The sequence below is a fragment of the Poecile atricapillus genome, chromosome 3 (assembly GCF_030490865.1).
Source record: "Poecile atricapillus isolate bPoeAtr1 chromosome 3, bPoeAtr1.hap1, whole genome shotgun sequence".
NCBI classification, from domain to species: domain Eukaryota; kingdom Metazoa; phylum Chordata; class Aves; order Passeriformes; family Paridae; genus Poecile; species Poecile atricapillus.
In genome coordinates, this window is record NC_081251.1 from 111,760,200 (window position 1) to 111,785,753 (window position 25,554).

General features: G+C 45.0%; 1 protein-coding gene across 2 annotated transcripts in view; it reads left to right on the forward strand.

Annotated features, from left to right (window-relative positions):
* The window catches only part of PAK5 (p21 (RAC1) activated kinase 5), an 86,858-nt gene that overhangs the window by 50,317 nt on the left and 10,987 nt on the right, over positions 1–25,554 (forward strand). For both annotated transcript variants that reach the window (XM_058836083.1, XM_058836082.1), the window contains exons 3-4: positions 17,818–18,615; positions 24,201–24,692. In XM_058836083.1, the coding sequence (XP_058692066.1) occupies positions 17,818–18,615; positions 24,201–24,692 (1,290 nt within the window). The remainder of the gene's footprint in view (positions 1–17,817; positions 18,616–24,200; positions 24,693–25,554) is intronic.

The window sequence follows — 25,554 nt, forward strand, 5'->3', positions numbered from 1 at the left end:
AGCGCTAGAAAGTTTTAACAGCAAATAAGAGGCATTGACTATCAACTGAGAATTGGCTTTTAACTCTGTTGCAAGATACCACTTTACTGTATATTTGTTAAGACTTAACATGCTTTGTTTTCATACAGCTTAATTTACAGAGAGAAGCTGAGTTGCAGTCACTTTAAATTAAGGATATTTAATGTTGCTAAACTAGTTCAGCATAAACATTTAATTTAGACAAATTTTTAATGTGTGCACTTGTACCTGCACCTTTAGTGTTTAAAGGGTATTTGACACTGAGGATTCCATAAGCTCACTGAGAACTGTAGATTTAAAATGCACTTGCAATTCATGAAGATAGGAACCAAAGGTTCTGAGATCTCAGTATTGTTTAGAACTTTTCTCTTTTCCACAACATCTGATAGTTCAATTAATGAATGCATTGATGTGTAGCAGAAGAGGATTCACAGTTGTGCCCTGAGTCACAGTATTAAGTCAGGCTGAGGCATTTGGCCAGACTGAGTTCATGCTGTGGTTTCAGATCAGACAGCAGCTCTGTAACTCTGCTCTAATGTGCTCCTGAATTTCTTTTCCATTTAATTCCTTCAGTATTGACTGTCTTTGTGGTGTGAGGCAGAAGTGTTCCTCCTAGTTGGTGCTTCTTCGTGACTGAAGAGTAGCACAGATCAGAGAGACAGACTTTGACAGCGTTGTTTCTTGGTTTGGAGACAGAACTGGTGTTTGCTTGCTTTAGGCTTCACCCAGAGCTGAGGCAGAAGAAGGGAAAGACTTTATTTGAGTTCTGTAGGTTTTGCAGCTTTCCCAGTTCATGGTGTTTGCTTGTTTCTCAGCTTGCACAGCAGATCTGATGGTGCCTAGTGTATCCCTTTGGGTAAAACCAATAAATGATAAATACCCTCACTGCTCCATCTCTATCAAAGGCAGCAGCAGCAGTGATGATGATAAGGCAGTGCCCTGGGCTCCCAGATATCCTGGGGGATGTCATCCCCCTGCCTCTGTGCTGGTTGGGATGAAAGGCTCATAGTGCTTTGGCACGCGGGTGGCAGCAGCTTGTCATGGAAATATCAGCCTTTGAATCCAAACCTGAGCTGACTGTACAAATTCATTCATTTCAAAAACAACCAGAGACAATAATGGGATTCCCCTTCTCAGTGTGCCTGACCCAGATACCAGCAGAGGATTGTGTATTTCAGGTGCATGCACAAGTATAGCACAGCAGAAAACTTCATGAAAAATAGAACAGTAGTGATCTTGATAGGTTTGAGGGGTAGAGACGAGGAGGGGATAAAAAAAAGCTGATTTTTCATTGAAAACATCCCTGCATGAAAAATGAACAGTCTGTGTCTGCCTGTACTTAAAATAAGCTTAGTCTTCAAAGTCTGACATCCTGATGCCAGGCCTCTTGGTCCTTTTGCTTCAGTACTTTGTAGTTATTCCATGTGTACCTGGAGCTCATGGGTTGCTGTTTGTTCTCAGCACACAATATGCTTGGCTTATCTTTGCCTTTTTGCTGGACAGAAGCTCCAGTTTGTTATCACCCTTTGATTTTTGGAAAGCTTCAGAAGCAATAACTAAGCAAATGCATCTCCACTCCATTCAAAATACCAGAAAAACAGACACCAGTACCTTTATTCTGGGGATTTTTGCCAAAAGAGCTCATCATTGGCTTTGTAAAAATGCTCCATTAACATTCTTGAATGCCTGCTGCTGTCAGTGGGAGCAGGGAGGCACTGAAGACTTGTTAAAATCCCTTCCCATGTTTCCTAGTGCAGGGAACAGCTGAGCATCCTCACTTCTGTCAAGTTACTGGAGGGAAAAATGCCATTTGTTCCTGAAAAAAATACCATATAAAATACCATTCTGGGGTTATTCTTTAGTTGTCTGTTCTGCTTCATGCATCAAGCCTCCATTGCTGGTTTTGTTGGTGCTTTGGGTAGTTTCATCCATCCACACCTTCAGCAAGATCAAGGTTCCCAACTTGAGAGTGACACAGTGCTGAGTTTGTCCTTGAGAAAAGAGAGAAGCAGCTGTCAGTGTTTGGGTGGCTAAATTTGTAGAGACTTCAAGAAAACTGAATCCCACCTGCTGGGGCCTCCAGACGACCTTCTCCCTTCTGCAGTAAATCCAGCCGTAAATCATGTGAAGAAATTTCACTTTTCCTGTCTTTTCTGCCCCATTTCCTTCCCTTGAACCACAGGTGTAAGGGGATGAGGGCTCTTGCTGTCCCGTGGTGTCTGCTGTGCTCTGGGAGGAGCATTAGCACAGAGGGGTGATGCAGAAGGGTCAGTGCTCAGCAAAGGCAGAGCGAGATCCTCAGTTTGACATTGATGCTGTATTGCCAGGAAAATGGCAGGAGCCTCTTCAGTGCCCTGGGGGCTGCCTTCAGGGTAGAGGAAACATTGTCCTTTCCATCCCTTCACCAAAGTGCCCCTGGCTGCCCCACGTGTGAGCTGAGGTGTGCATTCATTTGAGATGCACATGGACTGTGCCATTAACCCATGGCAGTTCATTTACCTGGCGTCCTGCAACACGTGGGTTTTGCAGAGCAGAGAATTTCTGTACAGGACAGACCACAGGCTTGCCAGCTTCTCTCCCAGTCTTTCATTCTCATATCTCAGTAGTCTAACCTGTGCTTTTTGTCTTGAAATTTTAGCTTTTCTTACTTTTGTTTCAATCCTTGACTCAAATCCTGGTGAGTCAGTTTTAATTTTTAATATTTTTCAAAGTTTCTTCTGATGCATGTCAGCCTCTTGTCTACAAAGATTTAAAAAAAACAGAAAATGAGTTACTGGTTGTGACCCTTCCAATAGCTCTGACATGAAAATCAAAGCTTTTGTTCATGAGGACAGATGAAAAAAAATAAAGTATATCTCTTCCCCATTCTGTTTAGCTTCTTAAAGTTTTCCCAACAATGAGATTCAAACCTCTTTTAAGGTGACATTTTTTTCCTGCATTTACATGCATCCTTGCTTAGATGGAGGATACTGTGCAGAGTGATGCTGAGTGGACAAACACCTCAAAGAGGAGATGAATGAGGATCCTTTTCTGGGCTTGAACAGTCAGAAAACCCCTCTCCTCCCCATGTGGAATTGCATAGAGGAAATGCCTGACCAGGAAAAGGGGGATATAGAAATAAAGAGCTGTTCAGAGGCATGGGAGCAGATGGACAAAGCAGTGTTGTCCTGACCTCTCTTCCTCACCCTCCCAAACTTTTACTTCTCCTTGACAGTTCCTGCCAGGACAGGACCTGGAAGGCTGCTGACATCTCGTGGGCCTTCCTTGTAAGCACAACATGAAAAGTCACACTTGGTTCTTAATTCCGCATTTTGCAGTGGTGCGTTCAGTCTGGTGCTTGCTCTGCTGGGAGAGGGTGGAGGGACTGTCTCCAAAAAGGGCAGGAGCCAGCAGCTTGCAGCACAGCACATCCTGGGTGGAAGGAAAATGTTTTGCTGCCAAGCGTGGTCGAGCAGCAGGACAGCAGCCAGGGGGGACTGTGGGATCTCAGCCTTTGCAAAGGAGAATGTAAAATTTGATGGATAATGTCCTTTAGCCTGATCGGATTTCAATGTTAGCCCTGCTCTGGAGGCAGGAGTCCCTTCCAGCCAGAGCTCTTCTGTGATTATCTTCATCTGCAAATGATTATTGTCAGATTTACAATTGTCCTGTAAGACAGCCACACTTCCAATTTATTTTGATCACTGAACAGGAATGCATTTGCTGCTAGGTGCTCCTGGAAGAAAATACTGCCACACATTTAAGCTTTTCTTCCAAAGGGATCATGCTGCACCCTTGAGTGCCATTTGTTTCACTGTGTCTGTAAGTGACAGTGCTACCTTAGTTATCTCTGTTCCCCTCATACAGATATAATACAAATATGCCATCTAGTGCCCACGTCTAACTTGGTGTGAGAAGAGCAATTTTGTGTAATCTTGCAGGAATTTAATCACTGTACAAATAGAAATGAGCCACAGTATGAATCAGTGCAAGAAGTACACAGCTCAGAAGCTTTTTAGAATTTTACAGGTTAATATGTTCTCATATGTTCTACATTGTACAGAGGAAACTTTTGGGTTTATATCTGATTGTCTGATTTCAGAAAATTATAGGTTTTATGTAAGTCCTTTAGAAGAACACTTTTGCTGCCTGTGACAATAGAGTCAGTGTTTAAAAGTCATCTGGACAATGCTCCCAATAACAGGCTTTAAATTGATCAGCCCTGAATTGGTCAGATGGTTTGATTGAGTGATTATTGTAGCTCCATTCTATTCCATTCCATTCCATTCTAAAGGAAGCGCCTCTCCCTGTGATGCTTTAACTGATACATTCTCAGTTCTTCTTTATAGCTTTCAGTTTCTGGCTGCTTCTTTATAGTTTTGAGTTTCTGGCTTTCTGAACAGCAGAGTTCCTGATCAGCAGCTCTTTTATTTTCACACAGTTGTCATCCATGCTGTTGAAACATTTCATCCAGCCTGATTTTGACATTGTTTTTCTAGAGCCTCATTTGAAGAATCCAAAACAGCATCATTATCATTTCAGAGTGACTCAAAACACAGGATATTCCTCAGTTTTTCAATTCAAGTAATGTGCCAGAAAATGAATTATTCACATACCTTTTTTGACCAAAATATTGGTCCTTCATGATAAACCCCCAGGTTCAGTCAGGTACATTTGGAGTCTGTCTGCAGCTGGACTCTGGATACCAATACCAGGGTTTACAAGCAGGACCTGGCCATCCTAGGGAAACACTGAGGTTGCCAGTAAAAAAAAATCTCTCCCAGAACACAGAGTAAATACTGTAAGTGTCCAAAAAAGTTTTTCACATTCCATCCTGTTACTGTCCTTTAAATGTGCTCAAATGAAGCCTGCAGGAAGGAGGTTTTCAGGGGTGGTCGCTGTAGCTGACAGCGGGTGCAGGACAGTCTGGACTGTGAAGACAAGTTCAGCATTGCACTAAAGCCTTTAGTCCATCATTCTGCCCCTCTGCCTCGCAGGGGTGACATGTGGTTACCTGCAGATCATGTCCCTCATTTGAAAGGTCCCAAAACATCCCCAAAGAGCTTGTGCTGCCAATACTCTCCTCCTGCAGGCAGTGGAGGCAGGCTCACACCTACACCTGCAGTCCCTCTGAGCTCACTGAGTGCTTCCCTGAGGGAATGCTGGAGTTTGCTGTCTGCAGTGAGGGGATCTAGGGAAGTTCTTCAGAGATCCTTTATCATCTTAGCAAGCTTTGCCTGTAAAACAGTTGCCATTGATTTGAAATGGTCACTTACATGACAGAGGAGTTACTTTACCCAGGCCTGCAGCAATCGTATATGGTAATGCAGATCAATATAGATTACAGACTTGTGTGGGTAAAAGTTGTCTCCAATATTAGTAAAAGGATGTTCTCAAATGTATCAGCACTGAGATTTTATGTAGTATTAGTGTTGGAGGTATCTTGCAAGGGTGAGCTTTAGTCCTGTTATTGAGGGCTTACAGGGATGAGCAGAACTTTGCAGGACACTAAAGATTAAACGTAAACTTGCAGTTCACAGTCTACAGCTGCTGAAGCAGACCAGCCTCCTTTAGAGCACAAAACCCACTGGGTCTACACAGGTCTACACATTAAAGGGCCAAACACTCCTGCCAGCATTTCAGAAATTGAATCTGGTCTCCTCTGGGAATACCAGACTGGGAATACTCTCCAGGTACCAATTCATAACCTGAAACAAGCCAGGAATTAGATCCTGACCAAGGACACTCATAATCAGGTTCTTTTTTTAACATGGAAGTTGGTCCCTGAAGACAAATCTATAGGACACTGTTCCAGTAACTCCTCTGGCTGGCTTGCCTGTCCTGAAAAATGAGCCACACTCCCAGCTTGCTGCCTGGAGGTGGAGGGCTCCATCACTGCTCCATGTGGCTGTTGTTGTTTGTTCAGCCAGCTTTTTACTCCAAAGCCTTCCCTGTACTGGCCATACTGTTCCTGGGGCCAGGGGCAGAGCTTGGGCCTGGGAAGGACCAGGCAGCAGGTGGAGGTGATGCTTTGGGTGCATCCTAAAGCACCCAAAATTCTGGATGCTCCTGGAACCTGTTCCATGACCATGGCCCCCCAGAGCAAAGCATGGAAAATAAACAGTGAGGAGTAAGCAGTAAATGCTTTCCCCAGTAGATGTTTGGAAAGGCTGGGTGTGTTTTAATCAGTCACACAGTCCAGCAAGCTCCCACTTGGCTCAGCTGAGAAAGCCAAACTAGAGTAACATATACTGGGAGAAGCCTTGTTTCCATGGATTGGCTGAGCCTCCAGTGTTGCTGCTGAAGTCCCTCAGATCAAAAGCTGAGTTAGAAAATTCTCAGCTGGTTTGGTCGGTGGTCGGCCCTGGGAAACACTAGGTGGCAGCAGGGAATCTCTGGAAGTTCGTATCCATGCCTGTCAAAGGCAGACCCTGACGGCTGAAATAACGAGGAATCTGCTTGGGCATTCTGATGGCTTTTGCTCAAGGCAGATGCTTTAGCCCACGCAGTAACAGGTCTGTGGAGGGGATTTCTGCATCAAATTGGTCCTGCAGAATCTGCAGTCCATGTCAGCATTGGGCAGCGCTTGCTCCTTCCATTTCATTCATCTGAGCAGTGACAGGAGACGTTCAGTCGCTGCACATTCTGCACATCTCAGTGACAGACGTGTCCCTAGGTCTGCTGATGAACCTGGTTTGAGCCCTTGTAGTCCAGGACAGAAACCAGACAGGGTACAGTCCCATTCAACTGTGCTCCATATAACAGAAATCTTTAACATCCCTTCCAGTGCAAACCGTTCTGGGATTCTATAATTATAAACAAGCAGCCACATTTATTCAATCCCAGCAGAGCTTAGTTTAATAGAGTCATGGGATCAGAGGGGAAAAAATGTTGCCAAGCAGCTCAGTTACCTGTGGAGCCAAAGCTCCAGGTATAAATGTGCTTTTTTCCATCTCCTGCTCTGACATGATTAGATCTGGGCTTTGGTGGCTCTCTAGGAATTTGAAAGTGCTTTGCTGAGCTTTCTTTCTTGTCTTCCCCTTCAAGCAGGATCCAATTACACCAGACAAGCTCTGTGTATTACCAGGGAACAGCACTGACTTGCCTGAAGAGACTTTTAAATGCCTTTTCTGTTGTCTGTGGGATGAACTGTGTGGGCCAGAAAAAAAAGGGCATTTCAGATACAGATCTTTGGAGAGAGAAAAGTGAATGAAAGAGAAGTATTTAGGGTGAACATTTCTGCTCTTTAATTGCTGAGATCCAACAGGCATTAGTAGTTAGCTGTCAGGATCACACAGTTAAAAGGATAGCATAAAATTGTGAATTTTACTGAATTTTACAGTTTTGTAGTCTGAACAGAACAGTAATTGGTATCTGTGTCCTAGTTTGCAGTTAATGATTCTCACTGAGCACAGTGCAAGATCCTTATTGCCGAGGCTTATGCTTCCCAGTGAAGCAGCACTTTCCAGGAGCATGGGATATATAGGTGTAGAAATCTGTTTTCAACACAGCAGTTTTAATGAACCACCCTGGGAAAACACTCTGGAGCAGGAGGTGAGGTCTGACTGCCATCCCACACCCCAGGCTGGGGGAAGCAGCCCCATTTCTCCCTTTTCAGCAGCATCTGTAGTGCCCTTCTCCTTCTCCCTGACTTGCTGTGCTGTCTGGCAGGGCTGGAGGAGGGAGGGAGCTGCTCTGTGTCAGGCAGATTAATTTATTAAGCGTGTCAGGACCAATCTGCCGCCGAGGACAGAGTGCACTTGGTGGCGACGCAGCCCAGCAAATCGAATCAAATCGAGATTAGCCTAGAAATGTTTGAGCAGTTTCTTGTACATGAGAGATTGTCCTGCTGGGCTGGGCTTCACCTCTGCTGCAGAGCATCCTCTGAAATCTCCTGCCTCACTTTGTTCCCATCAAGAAGATGTTTGATTTGCACTTCTCTTTTACAACAGGGAATAATTAAAACATCAGCTGAGGAAGCTCCTCGTGTCTTTTGTCTCACCTTCCTTGTAAATTTGACTTAAGCATTAGTTTTCTGCACAGGAGCACTTTTTGCTTTATGTCCATGTTTGCAGATGAAAACCACTCAGTGGGAGTCAGTCCTGCTTCCTTAGGACATTCCTATGGCTGCATTTCCCATTTGGTAGTGTCCTTGAAAAGTAATATATTTCCTTGGAAGAAAGAATGCTGCAATTTACAGTGCAGATGACATTATTTTGTGTTTTCATTTTGCCAATACAAATTCCTGGATTACCTGAAATCAAGGAGTGAGCTTTCAGGAGAGGATGAAGAAGTCCAAAGTAGTCAGAGACATCAGTCAGACTAAAAAGTACCCCTTGCATGTGTGTGGCCACGATTGCACAATTTTAGTGTGTTAGGAGGAATTTTGAAACTTCCTGACTGTTTTAAGGCCATGGGACTAAGGCATTTTTTTGGCACATTTTTTGGCTGCAGGATGATTTCTCCTGCTGTACTTTGATAGTGCCTTTCCTGCCAACATGGGCAGTGCTCTGCACACATCGCCCTGCCCTTGCTCTGGGTGTAAATCCCAAATCCACAGGGCTGAGATTGCGGGGACTCTCCCAACCCTGAGCAGGGCTCGTGGGCAGTGAGCCCCATCGATCTGCAGTGCTGGGGACTGAGGCACTCAGCACTCACCAACATCTTCCACTCTCTTTGGATGATGATTTATGGAGTGGGAAAGTAATTCACAACCCTCTGCCACGGCTTGCAGAGCACCAGGAGCTCCTCGAGCTGGCCCCACAAACTCAGAAACAGAAATGTTAACTTTGTCTTCAATCACCTGCTGTATGTAAAGCTTCCTTTGCTGTGGCTGATCACAGCCAAAAGTAATACAGTTCAAATTGTTTCTTCTAAATTAACAGACTGTCAAAATCTTCATTTTAATTAAAAGCAGGAGATGACCCTGACCACACTGGAGTGACCCAAGAGCCTCTGCCCTCCTAAGCAAGTGCCCCACTGTCAGAGCTGTCAGATGGAGGCAATTACTTCCCAAGCATAAAATTTTATCACACTGGAATTGACTTAAATATTTCAGAAAGCTCAGTCAAACTGCAGCCAGAAAAATCTTTCACTGAGGAAAAAAAAAAGCACCGGGATCATTAATTGGGTTAATGCTCCATCAGCCTTGCATTTGTTAATGGGCATGTTTAGGGCACGAGGGGAACCTCATCCAGGGAAATTTCATCCGAGCTACGAAGAGGGTTTATGCTGCAGTGCGACTTTGTGAATTACAGGCTGTCCCTCTCCTCAGCTTTTTTAGCTGGGGCTGCTGGAGCAGAGCAGACTGCATTCCCTGTGTGCAGTGCCCTGTGCCACAGTGGTCATTATGGAAAATGTAGGGGTGAGTGGGACTGGAGGGTGGGGCACTGGCTTTCACACCACCCACCCAACTGCAGGGTAGCATGGGGTCCTGGACCCCATGAAAATCCCACTGCAGCCCTTTTGTGGCCCTTACAATGAAATCTATGATCGTGGCATGTGGCTTGGTTGTAAAAAGGCTTCTTTGAACTGCCTGTCAGCCCTGGGAGGGCTGACATGGTGTTGTGCCCCACCGGTTCCCAGCACCAATCACGTGTAGATGTAGAGTACTGACTCTGTGCCCTAAAAACAGTGGCAGTGGTGTCTCAGTGCCAGCACCGTGTGGGACACCCACAGCTCCTCTGGAGTGTAGCAGTGGCTTCTCAAAGTTGAAGTATTTGGGAAACTGGTGTGGAAGTGTTGTTTAATTTGTGCAGTTTTTCATGCCTTTGTTGAGAAAAGTGGGGCTTTGTTTTCCTCACGCTACCCACACGTAAAAACCTGGAAAAAAGAACAGTCTAGACTGCAGATAGTAAAGGTAAGGATGACTGGCTGATGCACATTAAGGTTGATGATGATTGTGATGTGGCTGCAGAGACCTCTGCATGCATTTGGGATAGCCCCAGACCCCTGTAGGCTCCTCTTGCTGTCTCACCTTCCTGCAGTTTCTCTGGGGAGTGCCAAGTTCACATGGGCAGCAGAGTCAGTTTGTACCTGGTTTAAGATGCATTTTCACAATGCATTTTCCTGTGAAAGTGGTGATGCCAGAACTGAAAGAGGTCACCAGCCCTTGCTTCATCTCCTGTCACCTGCATCGTGGCTGAGGATGAGGAGCTGCAGTGCAGAAGGCGTCGTTCCTGTGTCTTTCCCTAAGCACATCAGTAGTCCAGGCACAAACCAGCTCCCAAGCCCAGATCTCAGAGGTACCAGAGAGGCACTGGAGCTTCAGTGCTTTTTATTAACTGCCCTTGGTTCTGTTATTTCTCTTTGGAAAAAGCCTTGTTTAAGTCACACACAGCCCTGCCTGCAGCAAACTTTGATCCTGGACCTGTGACATGTCTGCTTCTGTCTTGGAGTTACAAAACTAAAAGTGGAGTTGTGTTTCTTGGAGGGAGGAACTTCTGTCATCTTCCCCAAATGTCCCCAGATTTGCTTTGTGGTTTTTAGCTTGCTCTGGAGTCAGCCCAGTTGGAAAGCTCTGGGGTGCTTCTTCTGCAGGATATCCCCCATGATTTCCATAGCATCCTGTGTGCTGCAGAAACCACACCAGCAGTTCCTGGAGCACAGCTGTACCTCAGTAAATATTATTGAATTTGTTTGCAAATTCCTTGGGGGGAAAAAAAAGGCAATTCCACTAACACTGAGGCACTGGCAACTGACATGGCTTTGAAGGGGGGGAAAACAAGGAAACTGGTGTTTGTCACGCTTCCCAAGTCACTGATCTTTCTCTTTCCCTGCCAGAAAATATTGATTTGACAAAACAGGAAAATTTTACATTGATGAACAGATTTTTTCCAGAATTTTGACAAAACATTGCAATCTTTGGTGTGGCTTGATACAGTTTTTTAGTTTAGTGGGTCCACTCTGCATTGTTATGCTGAAACCATTGTCACCAGCCTTATCAAAGTGCATCAGTACTAAGAGGGCAGTTAAAATTCCTGGGGCTAATGTTTTTGAGGTATTTAATTTTGCTTTGCCTTTTTATCTCTGGATAAAAGAAAAATTTGAAAGGTCCTAAGTCCTATGAAATAGGAATTGTTTGGTTTGAGATTTCTGCACTCCTCTCCCTGAAGTGCTGTTTAACCCATCAGTAATACAGAGACTTTCTCGTTCAAATTAAAACTTTTAAGTCACATTTCACTCATTTGTCATATGTCTGAGAGATTCCTGTGTGTGTATATGACATATAAAATTGCACAGATCAGATATGTTTCAAGTAGGCCCAGAATAATTATTTTAAACTTTTAATATTCTCTAATAGCATTTCAAATTACATATAACAGGCATTTTTGTGTATTAAAAAAAGAAATAAGGAAAAGTTACTAGAATGTAGATATTTCGGTGGTATTTTAAGACTAAATGTTGTGTTAAAGTTGCTATATTTTAAGATGTCAAAAGAATTACCAGTGAATGTGATTATAATGAAACGTTGTTCTTGTTGTTATGGAAACCAACTTTTAAAACTGCTGTGCAGGCTGAGAAATCACACGGTGCTGTTTTTGGTGAGCCTTTTTCTATAGTTTTCCATTATTTTGCTTTTGAAGAATTTTAAACAGCTGGCACTAGTGTTGTTAAGCATATTAGACTGCTCTCAAGCTGTACCTTTGTTTTGATCCAGTGATTTGGAGTCTGCTCTGGTGACGTGCACATCCCAGACATGGCACATCCTGCAGCACCCATGGGCTCATGTCTGGGGGGTCCAGCCCTCCCAAAGGCTGATTTGGCTGAGTTTTGCTGCAGGGGTTTGCATTTCTCTATAATTTCTCCTTTGCAGGGGAAAGGTCCCATCTAAGAGCTGTCCCAAACAGAGATTTATGGATCTAGAAAGGGATTAGAGCATTTCATGAGATGGGATCGTGGCTCAGGTGCTGAGACCCTTCATGGCAAGGGGCAGGTGACACTGTCTCATGCTCCTGGTTTGGGCAGGTGACTCTGTGGTGTAAAGTGTATGTTTGGTCCAGGGACACCCAAAATCCTGGCCCAGCTCAGTCACCCAACACCACTGCAATCTGCAGAATGCCTTCCCCAAGGAGGGAACTGTGGGATACCAAAACAATTACTTTTTCCAAATACTGTTTTTGTGGGGAGAATGAGAATTTATAGCACTGGGAAGGAATTCATAACAGAAATGATATAAACTCCAAGGCTTCCAGGTGCAAACCAGGCTCTAAATTATAGGCTTCAGGAAGGGATGTTCTGACATACTTTCCTGTCTGTTGTGTATTCCTTGTGACTAACTCTGAGTAATAGCTGTTTTGTAGACAGGCTGTAGATCAAAACTGGAGCAGATCCCACAGGACACTACTGGAGGGTGCAGAGTGATAAATTACCTCTTATCCCATCCAGCATCATTTCTCACAATGTATCTGATGAGTTCATGTCAAAAAGACTTCTTTCCAGGCTAATCCATATGTGGCACAAGCATACTAAACTTCCCATTTAAGGGAAAGAGGGGATGGAGGTATAGAAATTTTTTGTCATTTCTTCTCATGAAGCTTCCCCGTTCAGGTGTAATTAAGAATTCACTGGAATGTGGAAGGATTGAGAGGATAACTCTGGTGCTGTCATTTGGAAGAGCAACACAGAGGTTTGAATTTGTCCTCATGTGAATATTCCATGGAGAAAAGCCTGAAGTGCCCGGTGGAACCACTTAACTGAGAGCAGCGGTCCCAGCTCCCGGCTGAGTTCTCTGGGCCTTCTGCTGCCATCCCTTTTCCTCCCTGGCAGCAGATTTGCTTTTCCCCCTGAGCCCAGTCCTGGTGTCAGCCCTCAGGGTGGCACCTCAGCCTTAAAGTGGAGCTTCCCACACGAGGAAGAGGATCCACCTCATGTTGGCCCTGGGCTGCTGCAAAAAGCAGGGGTTTGCTTCGTGCTTTCTCCTCTTTCCAGGAGTTTCAAGAGACTCCATCTGTTTCAGGCTCACAGAATCACAGAATTGGTCTGGTTGGAAAGGATCACAGTGGGTGATCTGGTCCCACCTCCCTTCTCCAGCAGGGTTATCCCAGAGCACATGGCACAGGATTTTGACCAGACCGTTCTTGAGTTTCTCCAGTGAGGGAGAGTCCACAACCTCTCTGGGCAGCATGTTCCATTGTGTGGTCACCTGCACAGTAAATTCTTCCTCCTCTAAGTACTTTTTCTTCTGGTAAGATGCAGACCCCTGATGTCTTTAGCTGCAGCTATAAAACTCTGTTACTTATAGGGAAAGCCAGAGTTTTCCTTCTGAAGTGATGACAAGGATAAGTTTTTCTCTCCAAGTGCCATTCATATTTATTTTCACTGGGAGTAAAATGTGGTGTCATGAACACAGCTTCAAATATTTTGAATGTCTTGCAACACAAGAAAATAAAATTACCGACACATCCATCACTTAGAATTAGATTATTCTGTGCTTTATGCACCTTTTCTTAAGAAAAAAAAAATTGATTTTCAGCTGTGCATAGGCTGTGCTTTTAGTTCATGTATAATGTAGATGAGGGGAGAAGCTAGCTGGAGGCAAAATCAGAGTTTAGATTGGCTGTTTATAAGGGCGATCTTTCTTTAAAATTCCTTTCTTTTCCACCCTGCACATCACAGACATTTAAAATCCTCATTGACTCCTGAAAATACAGCTCTGAGAGGACAAAGGATGATACATTCTTAACGAGTGGTTAAAGTATAGTAGTTCTAAAGACAATAAATGCAAGGTCACATTAGGGCAAAACAGTTAATTACCCACTTCATTATTGTCAAGGTTAATACAGAATTTGAGCACAGAAGCTGTTTTTCATCTCCTCCTGGAAACAAGGCAAGACAGCCTCTCTCCCAGACAGATCCATTATGGCTTATCACCGCAGGACAGGCCGCTGCAGAAGCACCATGAAGGATGTCTACTGTCACCAGGCTCCGGAGCAGGCGCCCAGCCTGGCCAGAGAGCGCCGGGAATGAAACGGGAGCTGCAGCTCCAGCTTTAATTCACGGAGACTGCGCCCCATTGATTTAATGTACGGGGGGAACGGTAGCGTAAAATTCCCCGGCGCTCCTTCATCTGCGGGAACATTGATCCCTCCGAAATTGCACAGTGCGCCGGGAAACGTCCTTTAATAAACACGGCGTATCGACCTGGGGAGCCCTGCGGGAGCTGTGCCCACGGAAGGGCTCCAGCCCGCTTTTCCATGTGTGATAAGGTGTTGTACAGGTTTCCATTACATGAGCTCGGTAGACAGAACAAAGGCCTTGGAAATTTTAGCCCATCGAGCTTGGCAAAGAATATTTTGCTTTTATCTGCTTTGCCTGCAGCAGCTCTGAAAATTCCTTAAGTTTAAAAATGCAAAAACCAGTAAGTGGTTAAAAAAAATTCAGAAAACAATCTTTGTAAATATATCTAAAATTTAGAGAGACAGAATTCCCTCCTCCTCCTCCTCCTCCTCCTCCTCCTCCTTCTTCTCATATTTTTTTTTATAAACCCTTTAAAATTAGAAAAACTAGTCTAGTTCCTACAACACTAATTACCATTATATCTCTTTCCATGATAGCCCTTTTCTGTTACATTTTCTTTCAAGGTTTTTGTTTTGCTTTTTAAGTTATAGTTTAAATGTCCCATTTTTGATTCCTGCCATTGTGTGTGTATCCCATGAGGTTTTCCCTCTGCTCATTGATAACAGTGCCCAGAGTCCACAATCCCAAAGCAAGACCCCACATCATCAGTCCAGCTTTTCCCCTGAAGTCATTCCTCGGAGCCTGGGTGCTCCTTGTGGGCCTGGCACTGACATCAGGTTTTCAGGTTTGGGAATTTGGGCCATGATTGTGGCAGCTCCCAATCTCAGGCTTTCTGCAAATCCTGTGCTTCCCAGGAAAGCCCCCAGCACACACTTTCTTTCTAGTAAATCACTTCAGGACAAGTTTACATGATACAACGTATGTTTTATTCTTTATAACATCTAACTTGATTTATTTTTTTTAATTTTGATGCTCTGCTCATTCTTACAGAGCAATTACTTTTATTACTCCTTTACACCAATACCTTCTTTGGGATATTAATTTCTTTTTTCAGCCTAGTAAGTGGTTCTGCCCATCAGGGAGTTACACAATGTACTTCAGAATTGTGTGTAAACATCTTAAGTTCTATTCAGATAGCAAAACACTTGACAATATAGAGTATTTCACTGGGTCTTGGTGAAACACTTCCTAAATTTTCTTCTCCATGGACACTACAGTTCTTTTGATAAGAATGGTGCCAGCTATTTCCTTGGAAAAGATCAAGCTGGTGTAAGGCTGTCTGATTTAGCCTGAGGGCATCTCGCCAAATCTGTCCTTATATATAAGGGAAATGCAAAATTTTAAAACAAGCCAAAACAAGTAGAAATGTTGTTGTTGTTGCTGTTGTTGTTGTTGTTGTTGTTAGCAATAAATAAGTACCATAATTGATAATTGGTAATTGTTTTTCATAGTAACAAAGCACTGACTATTCCATAGATGGTGTGCCTCTAGAATAGGTAAGTTTTATCCTCCCTTTGTGCTGGCCATTTTCATTTTCTCATGGAAAATAATCTGAAGCCAATAGAATTGCAGCCATCACACTTGCAAGTCACTGTTTGCCAGTGATCATCCTTAAAATGCTGGGAAAAAGAAAAGGGGTTTAGTTCTTAATCCCCTTAACTTCATCAGTCAGGATGAGACATCACTGAGGTCCCAGAGTTATCTGAGACAGCTTCATCAGGCTGGGACTTTGGTGGCAAATGCTTTTTTATTTTTGAAAGTCAGAATTTCTTACAAGGTCATTTTACTATTAGTACTATTTTTAAATCCTCATAATCAAAAAGGTTACTCCCACGCATGCACCTGTCTGCGGAAAATCCCCGAACTGCAGGGATTTGTCACCAGTGAATTCCCCAACATATAAACAGCTGCATTCTTCTAAATCTTCCTTCTGAAGGTGTCTGAAAATCCTGCTTCCAGCCAGCGTGTGCCTGCTTCCAGACAGCTCCTTTTCCCTGTAATGGGAAGAGACCACTCTGCTCCAGGGGCTCCCTGTGGCTACGAGGCTTTTCTGTGCAGACCCAACACGGCTGCTCCATGAAACCTCTCCTTTGTGAGGGCCAGTCCCATGGAGAGTGTTAAATTGGCATTTTCCTCCTCAGCAGGCATTTGCACAGGGGAGCAGGGTGCCAGTTGGGTATTTCAATCTTGTTTTCAATTATAAGCATTTCATTGTTGAATGTTGCTGGTTTATTATGTGATAATTAAATATGAATGATCGTGCAGTCATCCTGCCAAACAGGCTGTAGCAGAATGAAACCAATTCCTCTCATCCTGCTGAATGGCTTTGGAGGTGAAAGGAGTGATCTATTTGCTGTCCCTTATTTTTGCTGTCCTATTGTTTCAGTACCACTGGCTTCAAAATAGCCAACTAGGCAAGTAATTACGGACATAAATCAGAGGAGGGAGCAGAGTGAGGTCAGGACTGCTTTGCTTTTCGCCTGCCTTTTCCCAGCTGCCTTTTTCTGGGAGACAGAGAAGTACATTCCTATTAATTTTGTGATCTTACTAGTGATTAAATGCTTTTTTTTGACTAAGTTTGAACCCCTGAGCGCTTTCAAACAAGGCTTGAGCAGCCTCACTATGCTTAGAACAAAGGAACAAGTGCAGAGCAAGTGACCAGGCTGGGTCTGATATGCTGTGTTGGTGTCCAGTATTCCACTTTCAGCATCTGACATGCCTGCTTGCTTCCCAATACAGCATGGTCAGTGTGCAACACAGGCTGCAGCCCAGAGAGGGAAATCTCCTTGGGGTGACCACAGTGACTCTGTTGAAAAGCTCAGTGAGTTAAGTAAGATGCAGCCAGAGATATTTAGCCAAAGTAAATCAGCAAAGCAAATGTGTTTTCAGTAGAGCCTGGCTGATTTATGGCCCTGGCCACCAATCTGTACAAGTTATTCTTGTCGGGTGTTTGTAAACGTGAAGTGGTGCTCAATGGGAGTTCCCCAGGTGAAAAATGAATGCAGCCACATGTTACAGCCTTCAGGTGGTACTGGCTGAAAAAATAAAATCTTTCTTGAAGGAGAACTGTAGCCAAGCACTGCTTGCCTCCCATTCTGCCAGGAGCACCAGTATTTTGGACATAAAGGAGTAGGGATGGGTAGGGGAATCTATGGTTTGCTGATGCTGTATGTTACAAGGAGACGGAATTAAGTATTTTTCCCTCTTTCCCAAGTGTCTTTTATGCTAAGTTAACTAAGAGGCAATCCTCAGTGGGATTCTGCTACTCAGGAACATACTGTTTTGTAAAAAAAGAAAAAACAAAAAAAATTCAGTGCCTGCTTAACTATGTGCTACTTTTCATTCCAGTAGTTTGTTAAAATAACACATAGAAGTGACCGCTGAATGATTTTCATTTAGCTTATCCATGCCCTGCAAATCAGATTCAGTCTGCCAGTGTGGCTTGATGTAAACAACTGAATAAAAACAAAACAAAACAAAACAAAAAGTAGTGGGCTTAAATGTCTCTATTGTCAGCTGCTGAACACTCACCTCTGAAACTGGGCTTTTGGAGAGTGTTTTGGGGTTGCATGCCAAATCCCAGCTTGTGGTCTGCACAGAATTTAAACATTTCTTCATGTCCTACTGTAATTATTATTGAGAGTTTTTGTTTTCAGCAATGAGATATGTGACTGAAGACCATAAGACATTGCTATAAGTATTCCTGGGTGAATCACAGACTTTTTTCCTTCTTGGTGGTTTTTTTGGTGAAATACCAAACGAAAACTGGTATTTAATCAAAGCAATTTTTTTTATTCGCAGACTATTGTTCGAGGAAACAAGCCTCGAAAGGATACTTCAATCAACGGCCTGCTGGAGGAGTTTGACAATATCTCGGTGACACGATCCAATTCCCTGCGGAAGGAAAGTCCTCCCACCCACCACCAAGGAAATGCAAACCACGTGCCGAGGCACCAGGAGGAAAATGGCTACATCACATATTCCCAGTACTCCAGTGAGTCAGACACTACAACAGACTACGTCGTGGAGAAATACCGAGACAAGACTCTGTACGGGGAGGAGCTGGACAGGTACTACAAGGGCAGCTACGCCGCCAAGCAGAACGGGCACATGATGAAGGTGACGTCCCGGGACATCTATTACTCAGAAGTGACACCCCTGCAGTCAGACCTCTCCAGGTTCCTCCCAGATTACCACGCACACCTGGAGACCAAGCCCAAACCGCTGGAATATGGCGGCCTAAAGCTGGAGTATCAGCGGATCCCCAGCGGATCCTCCCTGGACTACGGAGATTCCTTTCCTTACGCCCCGTCCCGAGCGTCGGTGCAGAGCGAGTGCCCCAGGGAGAGGCTGGAGTACGGTGAGGGTGACTGGGGACACGGCCTGAGCAAGGATGACTATGATAAGAGGCCAAAGTCATCCTACGTGGACCCTGCGAGCCCTCAGCCAGCCATGAGGCAGAGATCCAGGTCAGGCTCCGGCCTGCAGGAGCCGGCCATGCCCTACGGAGCAAGCGCCTTCAAAGCACACCAGCAAGGACATTCCTACAGCTCCTACACCTACCCCCGCCTGTCCGAAACCGCAGCAGGCGTTCCCAAGGTAACCTGACCTGCCTGGGCAGAGATCAGCCTCTCCACAAGGGGAGTGCCAAAAGTCAAAGTTAAGGGCAAGGAGCCGTGCTTGGGCACACGATGCTAAGCGATGCTAAGCGTGGCTGGTAACGTCCCCGAGAGTTGTGTGGCTTCTCCTTGGTGGGTGTGGAAACCCGCCCACTTCACTTGGGTGCATGAAAATGGATGTGAGGGACCAGTGGGTTTGAGATACTTACTAAAAGACAGGTTTGGAGATACCCATTGTAATCAACCCAGGACACCCATCTTCTGGGGATTTTATTTGAAATTCCCAATAAGCCCAAGTTCTTTGGCAGTTTTTGTACATTTGGGAGTTCGTATGCCTGAGCAGAGCTCAGCAGGTGAGACACTGGTCTGGTTTGTGTAGCAGATGCTTTTGTGTTTGAATTGTTACTTTGCAAGGCTGAAACCTCTGTGCTTCAGTATTTATACTGTATTTACAGCATCTTCATATTACAAAGTTTATTAGCTCTTCACTGCTCATGAGAGTAGGGGCTTATTCCTTTCCATTCCTTTGTTTTTAAGCATTGAAATTAAATCAAAGCAGCTGATCTCACCCAAGACATTTTAGATGTAGTTTAAAAAAAGGGTTGATGTGCAAGAAGGCATTTCAGCCATGTTACCTAGAAGCAGCTCCTCTACACAAATCTGTCCCTGCTCTGCCACATGAGATGCATTACCTACACAAGCTTTCCAACCCTGCTTGCAACAGTGTGCTGTGACCACTTGTTCAGTTCAGAGAAGAGTGCTTTTCTCACACCTTTAGTCACATAACCAGAATGACCTGCTTAAGCATCTAATATTCTGCAAGAGATGCATTTTCAATGTAGTTTGCACTGAACATCACTGAGTTCCCCATAGCAACGGGCACTGTGATGATCATTTTTCCAAGTCTGGGGTTGCTGTGACTTTCCACATGCTGAGGTAGGTGACTGTCAGTGGTGAGATCTGTTCTTCTCTCTAATGATACCTGAACAGTGCATTTGATTACTGGCTGTGTGCTCTGAGAACATGGCTGTGTCCTGCTGCAGTCCCAGGTCTCTGCAGACCCATGATATCCCTGTGTTGGAGGTGTGCCTGTGTCGAGCTTCCTTAGGTTTTGGCTGCTTTGCCATTACCATGGTGCAGTGCCCCATGGTAAAGGGTGAGATGTATTTTTCATTCCTCTTTGCACTGAAGCACAAAGCTGGGCTTTGGAGCTTGAGCATAAATCATGGGGGAGTAGAAATGTTCCAAGGTCTCTTTAGGCACCTTCCCAAAGCTCAGGGTGTGGTGGGAGGAGTGTGTGTGGTAGTTAACATAACACCAGTGTGGCATTCAGTGTGGATTCTGGAAGTGGGAGGAAAATCTGGGATGGGTTAGCTGCCATTTCCTTTATTGAAAGCAGTCTTTTTGTCAGAGTTCAGGAAGGAGAAGGACAAATCCAGTAATTCAGAGACCCTGTAGCACCTGCTTCTGCCAATTTTACAGCATTCAGCAGGGCAGAAGACAGAGGTGTTTTTTACAGCATTACAGCACTTTGAAAAATATCCCATTAAAATGCAGTAACAACTTTTATTAAAAAAAAATATGCCTCTATGCAAGATTCAGTGTGAGCTATTCTTCTCCTCAGAGCATCAAAAACACTCCTACAGCCTTGGTGTATTGAAACTTGATGATTCACTGTTAAATGCGGCAGTTCAATTCCCAAACCTGTCCTCAGCTCCTGGAAGTGAATAGGAGTTTCTTGTCTTGGATGATTCTTGAAGAATCTTCTTTTGAAGGAGGCATTAGTAACATAATGGTTCATCAAATGGGCTTACTAAATGAGAGTCAGATCTCAAATCAGATATTTTACAAATGAGATTGGGTTTAAAGTATAATTAAAAGGGGTGAAAAAATCAGTGAAAAAGTCTGCAGGCACAAATGTGTGGCATCAAAGTGCGTTTAACAAGAATGTTCATTTTGGCTTGTAAATGTGAAGAGCAAATTTACTTCAGTATTATTTGCAGGTAAGAGATGTCAGATAAATGCTCTGTTTCATCATCAGTGATTTCAGTTGTTACATCAGAAGGCTTTCCTGCCCTGGGCTTGGCCACCGCTGTGCAGTGGAACCATGGAGGTGTAGGATGCCAGAGGGTCAGATTTGGCACCCTGTGACCCACCCCTGTGCTCCCAGCTGCTCTCCTGTCCTGCAGACTAACTCCAGTACACCTGCATGGAGTTGGAGAGTCTGCTGTGTTACTCTCACCACACAGAGTTGGTGTCTCACCTCAGTACTGTCTCTCAGTATCGAATTCATCACGCCAGGTTGGCTTATTTTTGGCTGGTCCATACTGCATGGGGTTTTTTAATCCTCCTCTTCATCACAGGCAGCCCTCTTAACTTCTGGCACCCAGCCCTATTATTTCAAAGCTCCTTTCCCTGTCTTTTTCCAGAAGGAGCTCTTTGTGACCCTCTCCTGTCCCTCTTTCAAGGGCCCATGATGGCTGCTCCCCCTTTGCTGCCTCATACTGCTGTAACTTAGCAGAGGTGTCTCTCACCATTGTCCTCTGTGTCCCTCTGTACCACGGGGACATTTCCAGCCTGACAAAGGCAGGGCTAAGCCTTTACTGTCAGAAACCCCCTCCCTCTTTCCATATCTTCCCATTCATGTGCCAGCAGCTGTACTGAGTGCTGCCTGCCACCTCTGTGTGTAGAACAGAGAGTCTCGGGGATTTCCACCAGCAAAGCACCAGAGAATAACCTTTGCCTTTGCGATCTCGGTGTGATTTACAGACCACCCCTTCTACACCTTTCACCTGGCACACTGAAGCCTGATCAAATGGAAATCCTTTGCATGTCACGGAGGGGTGAGTCCATCCCACTGGGACTCGGGGATGCGGGCTCTGGGCGCAGGGCTGTGGCTGCATCTGTGCCGCAGTCCCACTGCAGAGCACGTGGGGACACCCACCCGGCTGAAAGGCTGCCCAGGCAGCCTCCTCGTGGGGAAGGGACCCCTCAGGAACAAGCAGGTGTTCCCTGTGCTTGCAGTACATAACAGGCATCACTGTCACCAGAGTGGGAGCTGGAGTGAGCTTAGGCACAGCGTTATATCCATGTTTTAATGGCGAAATGACCGAGTGCCGACGTGGCCGTGTGCGGATGTGGGAGATGCCACTGTGCCATGATGGATGTCGTGTCAGCGCTTCAGCTGCTCCTTTGACCTGATCTTGAATGAGGGCAGGACTATCTTCTTCTTTCCTTTGTACTATTTAAATAATTTCAGTTCTGTAGGTGACTGCATTCAATAGCAGAAAGAGTTATCAGTGGAATAAAGTGTGTTCGATTTTGCTGTGATGTGGAGCACTGCATCAGGACACAGGCTTGGAGGAAAGTTGATTTACTCATTATAGCTCCTGACTTTTTGTAACATTTCTTGGAATTCAGGAAGTGGATTTACATTGTCCAGCAATGCTAACCTCAAAAAGCTTCCGAAAATTCTTAGCAAGCACATTGAACCCCTGAATTTTCATTCTAAAATTTCACTGCAGAATATTATTTTGCCAGTTTGTTAAGCTTAGGGCATACTCAGAAATACCAGACATGGGTGAAGCCTCAAATAATTAATTGGCATGGATTTATCCAGCTTCAATTTCTAGACCAGGTTTTCCCCATCTCAGTGGTTACAAAGAAAACAGTGTATTTACAGCCAAAGCAATAAATTAATTGTCCCTACATACACAGATATATAGGACAGGGTTAGATTGAGTTCCCCTCCCTCCACCAAACCATCTGAGCACTTTTCCACATTAATTAGTTTGGCAGATGTAATGTCCTTCATGAAATTGATGATGTCTCTGACTCCTTTCTATTTGATGGCTGTCCCTGCCTGCTGGAGTAAGGGAAATGATGGCTGTAATCATGTGGATTTTTGCCTAAGCAATCCCAGCATCCTGGGAGGCGGCTGTACAGCCCTGGGCGGTCCCGATGGCGGGTGCCTGTCAGCATGCGAGCCTCGCATGGCAGCAGACTCCAGCTTTTGCAAGGGAAACCTCTGAGCAGCCCCTCTGGAGAGGCATTCCCTCTTTCCTGCTAAAGCTCTCGTGGAATGAAGGGACAGGCACGCCTGGCTCACGCTGCAGGTGGGAAAGCTCCGACATAAAATTGCACCGGAGGCTTTTCTTCCCGCACCGAGGCGACTCCAGCTCCAAACTCCTCCTCGCTGTGCAGAGCCCGCGGTGATAAATTGATGCTGCGGCAGATTTTTTTTTCCTTTTTTTTTTTTTCCTTTTTTTTTTTTTTTGCAGTCTTAGCATAAAATGGTCAAATGATGTTCCACCGCAGAATTCAATTTCACAGTTCAGTTGGGTCCTTGATTACACTGCCAAATTCAGATTAATGTGCATTTAACTAACATGGATCAGGGACTCCTGGCTGGCAGCCAGCAGTAATAGTAGCAACCGTGAGCTGTGTAGAGTTTGCTGCTCTGTCCATCCCTGTGCACTGCCACTGAAATTGATTGATTAAATGAACTCATTGCCATAATTATTTGTAATTGTGCTACATGATGAGCCTGTGTCAAACCACCCCCCTGCCCTGAGATGCTCCACACATTGTCAGGAGTCACATACTGTAAATGTGAAGATGTTCTCCTCCAAAAGAAAAAAAAAAAAAAAATGGGGTGGGTTTTTTTGTTTTACATCTTTTGGGGGGTTTTAGTTTGGATAGAAGCAAGCAAACTATTATGTTTGTAAATGTGAAGTATTTGTTAGCCTTCAACATAAGAAGCTTAGAGAAGCTTGGAAAATACAAAAAATAGAAAGGAACCTACAAATGAACAAGGCTCCCCATTGGGATAATTTCCTTTGCGATTTTCTCTGATTTCAGATGAAAATTAGCAGTTTTGTGACACTGCAGTTAAATAGTGTGTCGCTGTGGAAAATGATTTAAGAAATGGTGAATTGAATTAGGCTCCTCGTCAAACTCTCATAAGCAGTCACTCAAACAACAGCTGGTAGTACGGCAAGACAGGAGATGACAGGAATTTTAGGGTACCACTACCTCCACAAGAAGAGGTTGGGTTATCCCTGAATTGCTAGAGGAAAACATAAGAAAAGGCTAAGAGCTGAGAATCAAAATCCAGGTACTGGTAAGACACAAACTGGCATTTGCCAGAGGGCAAATTTTGGCTGGATGTGACAGGGATGGGATTCTTGGAGGAAATGGCCCAGAGATCCTGCAGGGCACTGCAGATGCAGAGCAAATACACTTTTTTGAGCACAGGTCCCATCCATCCCAGGCCATTCTGTGATTCAGGAAAGTCTGTTGAATGTACAAACAGGTACCTGAACAGAAGAATGGACCTGAGATGCACAGGAGATGTCCCAGACCTGCCCAGCCTCATATGCTGAGGGCACTGCAGCCCTCAGTGGTCTGAAAATCCCTGCCCAGGCTGGGCCAGCAGTGCCACGCTGGGCAGGACAGGTACAATGGGGGAGCACATTGTGCCAGCTCTGCTGGAAACAAAGGGAGTGGAGGGTCAGGGAGAAAGGTGCTGTTCCCTCAGCCTCACTCTCCACGTTTGTGTTGCAGGTGGATTATGACCGAGCACAGCTGGTCGTCAGCCCACCGCTCTCTGGGTCGGACACCTACCCCCGGGGCCCAGTCAAGCTACCTCAGAGTCAGAGCAAAGTCAGCTACTCCAGCAGCAGCTACCAGTACCCTCTGGTCTACCACAAAGCACCCCACTATCACCAGCCGCCTCTCCAGCCCGGCTCTCCCTATATTTCCACCGCCTCCTACCCCAGCTCCCCGAGTATCACGTCAAGTGCTTATCCTCCCCCCAGCTGGGGCTCCTCCTCAGACCAGCAGCCCTCCAGGGTGTCCCACGAACAGTTCCGAGCTGCCCTGCAGCTCGTGGTCAGCCCTGGAGACCCCCGGGAGTACTTGGACAACTTCATCAAGATCGGGGAGGGCTCCACGGGGATCGTGTGCATCGCCACCGAGAAGCACACGGGGAAGCAGGTCGCTGTGAAGAAGATGGACCTCAGGAAACAGCAGAGAAGGGAGCTGCTCTTCAACGAGGTACGTGGGTTTGGGTGGTGCAGGTTCAACAGGAGATAAGGGCCAAATGCCACCATCAAGAACCAAATTACTGTCTTTCTAAAAGAGGTGGTGAGTCCCGCACACATCTGTGCTTGTGTAAATATTGTATGGCCATACCACTTTCCAGTGAGCTACTTCTCCTCCTGGCTTGAAGCTATAATGCTCTCACAGAATGTATCAGTGGTCTGCAGTGTATCAGGTGCTCAGACATAGCCTGGCTGCCTTTTTCTGTCTCCTGACACAGTTTATTCTTCTGAGAGGGAGGATCCAGACTAACCAGACTGTTCCAGGGTGGGTGTGCTGTGTTTCTGGCATCCACATACTTTTTGTTTCTTCCCTCCTTCCTCCCCTAACCATCAACACTCCCTTTGCTTTGCTGATGGTTTCTAAGCTAAAAGCTGGCAGTCTTTTTTATGGAACTATCTGTGTTAATTCCCACATCTCCTTTCCTGAGTGTTTGCAGCCAGTTCAAAGCTCACACCTGCTCATGGGAGACTGTTTTCCCCAGGTACATTATTTTAAATTTCAGAACACTGGTTTCCATTTGCCATTTTTTCACCCAGTTTGTTTGGGTCATGAGAGTACCTTCTGCAACTTGAAAGAGTTTCTCTTTTTTTTAACTTTTTATTCCCTTAAAGCATCTGGTGGGGTGTGTTCACTGCTCCCTTTTTGAGATCACTTGTTAATACCCTGATCAATACCAAAAACACTACCTCAAGGAAACCTGTGAGAATGAACCTTTTAATTCTTTCTTTTGTTTCCTATACGCTATAAGTGTGTCTTCCCTCAGCAGTCAACAGATTTGTTTCCTTAAAACCTTTAAAAACTTTACATTTTTTAA